This window comes from Perognathus longimembris, chromosome 6 (assembly GCF_023159225.1).
Source record: "Perognathus longimembris pacificus isolate PPM17 chromosome 6, ASM2315922v1, whole genome shotgun sequence".
Taxonomy (NCBI): domain Eukaryota; kingdom Metazoa; phylum Chordata; class Mammalia; order Rodentia; family Heteromyidae; genus Perognathus; species Perognathus longimembris.
In genome coordinates, this window is record NC_063166.1 from 76,104,309 (window position 1) to 76,111,709 (window position 7,401).

The window sequence follows — 7,401 nt, forward strand, 5'->3', positions numbered from 1 at the left end:
CCCTTGTCTCATGGCCCCTCCCCTTGTCCTGTGGCCCCTCCCCTTGTCTCATAGCCCCTTCTCTCTCCCCTGCACACCAGCAACATGGGGCTGAGTCCTGATCTCTGTGCCATCATTCTGGCTTTCTCCTCTGTCTCCCTCCTTCCGGTTACAAGGACCTTGTGACAAGCTTGGTGAGTCCTACAAAGGTAAACAAGCGGGGGGCATGCTCCTGGCCAGTCGATCAGCCACTGGGTGTCATCTGGTACCCTCGTTCCCCTTGCCATGCTGCCGAATGCATTCACAGATCCCGACAATAGGTGTGGCATCTTTGGGGGTAGGGCATTCTTCGGCCACTGCATTTCAACCTCAGAGTCATCCCAAGGTTTTTAACATTAAATTTAATTTCATTGTAGGGGTGATATCAGAAGTGTTACAGTTACATAAAAGTAAGGTAACGAGTACATTTCTTGTCCAACATTGTTAAGCCCTGGCATCCAAAGTTTTGTAAGCAACAAAAGTAGGCTACGCACCAGGTAGATGAGTCTCACCCATGTTCTTCTGCAGCTGGGCACCAGGGGCTCACGCCTGTAATCCTAGCCACTCAGGAGGCTCAGATCTGAGGGTTGTGGTTCAAAGCCAGCCAAAGAAGCACCAAAAAGTTGGAAGTGGAGTTGTGGTTCAAGTGGGAGTGTACCAGCCTTGAACAAAATAGCGAAGGGACAGAGTCTAGGCCCTGGGTTCAAGACCCAAAAAGAAGAAAGAGAAGGAGAAGAAAGGAAGGAAAGAGAAAGAAGAAATGTAGGACGCTTCACTGGTGCCTGGCCTGTGGCAAGCATGCAGTCTGGGGCTGTCGGATAGGTTGCGGAAGGGGATTGTGAGAAACCAAGCAGGAGTGTATGCCGGGAACTTAATGCTTAGGCCGCCGGAGCCAGCGAGGGCAGGAGCTGTGCTGGGGAGCTGCGGCAGTCATGGGGTTGCGGGATGCCCAGCAAGGCTGCAGCGGAGACCTTGGAAGTCCAGATGCTCAGGCAGATGCAGGCAAGGCTGCGCACAGCTCTGCCAGAGCCTTCGTGCCAGCCCCCGCTCCCCCCCCCCATTCTGTAAAGGGCATCATCATCTTGATGCTGGGGACAGGAGGTGTGAGGGGCAACACAAGACCCCCCAAACACCCAGCTGCCCAGGCCAAGACACACGGGCCACGCGGAGTCGCTTCCTTGGCCCTCCGCAAGTCCTGTTGCTTCATGTGTCAGCACACCACCAGCTCCAGGGGCAGAGGAATGCACTCTGAAATCTCAGGGGGTGAACACAATGGAAGAGCAATCAAACAGGGTGTTCTTTTGCCCCCCCCCCCCATGGGGGAGATGGGTGGAGTATGATGGGGGCGGGACTTTATGAGTGGCACCTGTCACTTCTGCCAGCTTCCACTGGCTGTAATGGGCCACCTGAACTCTCCGAGGGGAGACAGACAAGGCGGACAGCAGTACTGCAAGCTCCACTTCTCCGGATCCATCCACTCTGTCTGTCTGTCTCCAGGGTCACGGTCTTAGGCGAATCTCCTCAACATCTGTTGGGGCCACGCCCAACTTCTAAGCAGCCCCCAACTCTCCACCACTTTCCCCTTTTCCACCTGGCAGCCTGGTGCACTTAAAAATATATATACAGATCAGATCACTGTGTTGTATGTTTCTCCTCAGCATAGCTTTCCAGTGTGCTGGGAAATAAACCAACTGAGCACCTGTGTCCGAGGTCTCTCAGATCCCCTTCTGCCCCGCTCCCCACCCTCTACTCCTGCGTCCCTGGTCCCTGCCACACCGGCCTCTGGGCTGGAGGTGCCCCGCCCACCCCCGGCACCATCTCCCTCCTTTATCCGGCTGCAGAGTATCTTTCGGTTCCTTTGCGGGCCAGGACCACGCAGTCGCCTCTCGCCTCTGCTCCCACCAGGAATCTTGTTGGCACCCGTGGGCGCGCGGTGCACCATTTGCCCGATGACTTCTGCACCTCTCTCTGGGTTGGGGCCTTGGCTGCAGATGTCAGTCTGCAGGCTGCGCCCCGCGGCTCCGGGCAGCTGGGGAGCCCAGGCCCCGCCCCCGGTGCCCGCGGGGTGTGTCTGGGCGCCAGCCCGGGGCGCACGCAGGGTGGCCCGGGTTGCCGGGAGCCGCCGTCGGGGCGCCGGGGCGCCCGGAGGGAGGCCGCGATGAGGCAGCCGAGCGCGCGCACGGCCGCGCTCGTCGCCTGCATCCTGTCCTACCTGCTGGTGGGCGCTGCCGTCTTCGACGCGCTGGAGTCCGAGGCGGAGCGCGGCCGCCAGCGGCTGCTCGCCCAGAAACGCGGCGAGTTCCGGAGGAAATACGGCTTCTCGGCCGACGACTACCGCGAGCTGGAGCGCCTGGCCCGGCAGGCCGAGCCGCACCGCGCCGGACGCCAGTGGAAGTTCGCCGGCTCCTTCTACTTCGCCATCACCGTCATCACCACCATCGGTGAGCCGCGCGCGCGGCGCCCCCCTCCGCCTCCACCCGCCCCGGGACCCCCACCTCACCCCCCCCCCGGGCTGCCCCGGGACACCCCCCCTCCGCCCCGCGGGCTGCCCGACCCCCTCCGCCCCGGCCCCGAGCCACTTTGGACGGGCAGCCTGGGCTCTCTGAGCCCCACGGTCCACCGAGGCAGGGCGGGCACCGGGGTGGGGTGGGATGGGTTGGAGTCCCCACCCCAGCGGTGAGATCGCAACGAATGGACCCGTCCCGGGGCTGTGGGGAGATCTTTACCCGGGAGATAAGAGACACAGAAGGAAAACGAGATTGGCTTTTCCGTAACAGTGATCATTGCTACTCCGCGACGGAGCCTGTCTGTCGTCCTCACTTCTACGACTTGACACTCGCTCCATACGCAGCAGTTGCTACAGGAGAGCCACGAACCGGGGACCCCACCCCCTGGGGCTCCGGGGCAGTCCCCCCCCCGCAGCCTGGGGACCGATGGGTTGTGGCTAAGACTACCCCGGGCCTGGTACCCGCGAAGCCCAAGCGCAGAGAAGGGCAGAGCACAGAAGTAGGTTCTCACAGGGCTTGCGGCTTGGCGCCAGTCAGCCACACGATCCAGCCACGAATGTGCAGGTGCCCCCTTGGGCTCCAACCCCGGAGCTGGAAGCCAGGGCCTTGGAGACCTTTCTCTGGACTTAGTTAGCGTCTGCTGCCTGCCCTCTCACCATCGTGGTGGTTAGTTGTGCGGCCTCACTGAGTGGCCCCAGGTTCCGGTGAGGTCATGTCTGTAACATGGGTGGCATGGTGCCTGAAGCTAAGCAGGCAATCGGTTCATTAGCAACAACGATCATTTTGTCAACTGTAGCCCTGGCTCCCATTCAAGCCCTTTTGCCTCTTTTTGTCTATCTGGGCACCCCTGCTCCCTTATCTTGGCTTAGCCAGTCATCTTCCTTCTTGTGGTGCCCACACATGCAGTGCCCCTCTGCCTCTTCTGCCCTTCCCCACTTTCTTTGGAGGCTTCTGGGTGTATTTTTCCTGCTCCCTTCTTTATGCCCCCTCCCCAGCAGCTGGGTGTTTGCCTTGTTAAGGCCACTTGGGGGGGGGGCGCTACCAGCTGCCTCGTGGTTCTGTCTGCTTCCACCAGCCTTGCAGAGTCAGGCCCAGGGCCCAGGAGCAGTCATGAAGGAGAGTGGCTCAGAGGTCAGGCTCTGGGAATTTCCAGCAGCTTCTGGCCTCTGGGCCTAACTCCCTGATCTGTAGAATGGGTTGATAACGGCATGAAGTCCCAGGATGGGCTAAATGAGATATTGTGTTATTATTCATTTTACTCTGTCTGAACCAGGCCCACCAGAAAGGCCCCGGGGAAACAGCACTTCCTGGCTTCTTCATACTGAGGAAGCTTAAGTGTCAACTTGGTTTAAGTCAGTAACTGTTCCTGGAACCCATAGTCTGTCTGTAGGGCACTGGTGACGGGGAGGGACCACCATGGGCAAAGCACACACTCCCCCCCCAATAAAAGAGAGGGAGGTAAACAATGTGGAGATACTGCTAGAGGTCTTCAGATGTATGTTGTGTTGACATTTTGAATATTTCACATACTTACTATGCATAGTTCGAAGGGTACAAAAGCATGTAGAATGCAAAGGAAATTCCCATTCTGCTCCCTCCTCCCGTTGTAACCGGATATTATTTTAAATAGTGAGTTTTATTGTGGCATTTTTATACATGTATAAAATATGCTGCTTTTTTTTCTGGTACTGGAGTTTGAACTCAGGGTCTCAAGCTTGCTTAAACTCCTACCAGCCTACTTTTCTGTTGGTTTTTGTTTGTTTTGGTTTTGTTTTTTTCCCAGTCCTGGGGCGTGGACTCAGGGCCTGAGCACTGTCTGTGGCTTCTTTTTGCTCAAGGCTAGCACTCTACTACTTGAGCCACAGCACCACTTCTGGCCTTTTCTGTTTATGTGGTGCTGAGGAATTGAACCCAGGGCTTCATGCATGCAAGGCAAACACGAGACTGCTAAACCGCATTCCCAGCCCCATCACTTAGGTTTTAATCTATACTCCACAGTGAGAGAAAATATGTGGTATTTGTCTTTCTTAGTCTCCATCTTGTCTCTTAACCCATAAGTTCCTCTCCCTGGATCAAATGTAGTTACCCATTTCTTTTGTATCCTCCCAGGTGCATTCTTGGCATGTACATGCCTCTAAACGCAATTCACAGGTTATATAGACATTATGGTACATACAGTTTTGTCTCTTGCTTTCTTTTTTACTTGCTATATTTTGTTGATGTTTTCTTATCAATTGCTAATGAGCTCCATCATCCTCCACCCCCTCCCCCACTGTACATCAAGGCTTCTTTTTTTTTTTTTTGTCAGTCCTGGGGCTTGAACTCAGGGCCTGAGCACTGTCCCTAGCTTCTTTTTGCTCAAGGCTAGCACTCTGTCACTTGAGCCACAGCACCACTTCTGGCCTTTTTCTATATAGTGGTGCTGAGGAATCGAACCCAGGGCTTCATGTATACGAGGCAAGCACTCTTGCCACTAGGCCATATCCCCAGCCCCTGTTTTTTCTTTTTTTTTAACCTCAAGGCTTCTTAACCTGGAAACTTCTACATACTGAGTCGGTTCTCATGAAGGGCACCTGTGGTATAGCTGCAGCTCAAGAGAGAACAAGGAGGCCAAGATCTGAGGATCATGGTTTGAAGCCAGCCAGAGTAGGAAAGTCTGTGGGATGCTTATCTCCAATTAAGTCTCAGAAAGCCGGAAGTGGTGCTGTAGCTCAAGTGGCAGAGTGCTACCCTTGAGCAAAAGGAGCTCAGGGACAGCACCCAGGCCCAGAGTTCAAGCCTCAGCACCAGCAGAGAGAGAGAGAGAGAGAGAGAGAGAGAGAGAGAGAGAGAGAGAGAGAGAGAGAGAGAGAGAGAAAAGAGAAGAGAGAGACTCTTACTCCTATCTCCTTTGTGTATGTGTGTGAGGGGGTGATATTCTGCTCTCCTTTTCTATTTCTCCCTGCTTTGCCTGCTTTATTAAATAAATCCTTGATAAACTTAAAGAGAACATGTCCCTCAGCCCTCCCCAGATTCTTCATGCCCTTTTGTAGTTAAGCCCCCTTCCAACACCAAGGACTGGCAACCACAGGCTGGTGGTCTGTCTCTGTGCCTGTGCTGTTTCTAAAATGTCATTTCAAAGGGACCGTTCAACATGTATTTGGAAGGCTTGGCTTCTTCTGAGTTGGTGGTTTTTTGCCAGTCCTGGGGCTTGGACTCAGGGCCTGAGCACTGTCCTGGCTTCTTTTTGTTCAAGGCTAGCACTCTACCTCTTGAGCCACAGCGCCCCTTCTGGCTTTTTCTGTTTGTGTGGTGCTGAGGAAATAAACCCAGGGCTCCGTGCATGCTAGGCAAGCACTCTACCGCTAAGCCACATTCCCTGCCCCCCCTGGGTTGGTTTTTATTTTGAGATAGAGCTTTTCTATGTAGCCCAGGCTGGCTTGGAATCCACAATTCTCCTACCTCGGCCTCCCAAGTGTTGGGATTACAGGTATGTTCTCCATCATTCCCATGTGAAGAAGTTGTTTTTCCTTCCCGTAGGGGGACTCTTTGGGGTTCTGTTTGCAAACAGGGGCAGCTATGAATAACCATGCAAGGCTTCAGAGCCAGGCCTGAGGCCTGGAGGGACAGGCAGGGAGGCTGTTGCGTGGGGCTGGGCGCTCATCACCTTCTCCCTGCCCCCTCCCCACGCAGGGTACGGCCACGCAGCGCCGGGCACAGACTCGGGCAAGGTCTTCTGCATGTTTTACGCGCTCCTGGGCATCCCGCTGACCCTGGTCACCTTCCAGAGCCTGGGCGAGCGGCTGAACGCGCTGGTGCGACACCTGCTGCTGGCGGCCAAGCGCTGCCTGGGCCTGCAGCGGCCACGTGTGTCCACCGAGAACATGGTGGTGGCCGGGCTGCTGGCCTGCGTGGCCACCCTGGCCCTCGGGGCCGCCGCCTTTGCACACTTCGAGGGCTGGACCTTCTTCCACGCCTACTACTATTGTTTCATCACCCTCACCACCATCGGCTTCGGCGACTTCGTGGCGCTGCAGAACGACGAGGCACTGCAGAGGAAGCTGCCCTACGTGGCCTTCTGCTTCCTCTACATCCTGCTGGGGCTCACGGTCATCGGGGCCTTCCTGAACCTCGTGGTCCTCCGCTTTCTGGCCCATGCGGATGTGCCCGGCCGTGCCCCGCTGCCCCACCAGGGGGCGCGCCTGAGCCGCAGCCCCCGTGCGCCCCGCCACCCAGCCGGGCCCAGAGGTGCCACCTGCATCTCTCATCGCGTCTGCCAGTTGGAGACTTGGGCCTGCGACAACCTGGGCTTCTCTCCCCCCTCCAGCCCGGTGACAGAGCGTCCCGTCAAGGCAGACAGACCCCAGGCGAGACGGAAGTCCATCTGACATCCATACCCAGCTCAGTCACACCTGGATGGTCCCCGCGCCACGACTGGGGCTGGGAGGGAGGTCTGGGGGCCTCACGGCTCTTCTACCACAAGAAGTTTCTCCTTGTCTCCTGCTTTCCCAAAACATATTCACGCCATGTTACAGGAGCGGGGCACTGGTGACTCACACCTGTAACCCTAGCTACTCAGGAGGCTGAGATCTGCGGTTCAAAGCCCGCCCAGGCAAGAAAGTCCAGGAGGCTTTCTTATCTCCAAATAACTACCGAAAAGCTGGAAAAGGAGGTGTGGCTCATGTGGCAGAATGAAACTACAGGGCAGCACCCGGGCTCTGAGTTCAAGCCCCAGTACTGGCACAAAAGTAAATAAATAAAAATAAAAAGTGAGAAACTAAGGTATGTGGAGGTGATCAGACTCCAGTCACCTTTAGAGGTACAAGTCCTCAAGTCCAAACTGCTTTAGGAAGATGTGGGCACGTCAGCTTAGGAAAAGTACTGCCCAGGTCCATGT

At 56.1% G+C, this 7,401-nt stretch overlaps 1 protein-coding gene across 1 annotated transcript; it reads left to right on the forward strand.

Moving 5' to 3' along the window:
* Positions 1-2,176: 2,176 nt before the first annotated feature.
* Kcnk15 (potassium two pore domain channel subfamily K member 15) lies at positions 2,177-7,036 on the forward strand. Its single transcript, XM_048347473.1, has 2 exons — positions 2,177-2,459; positions 6,198-7,036. Exons 1-2 carry the CDS (start codon positions 2,177-2,179, stop codon positions 6,890-6,892), a joined length of 978 nt encoding a protein of 325 aa, XP_048203430.1. The 3' UTR covers positions 6,893-7,036.
* The last annotated feature ends 365 nt before the right edge of the window (positions 7,037-7,401 follow it).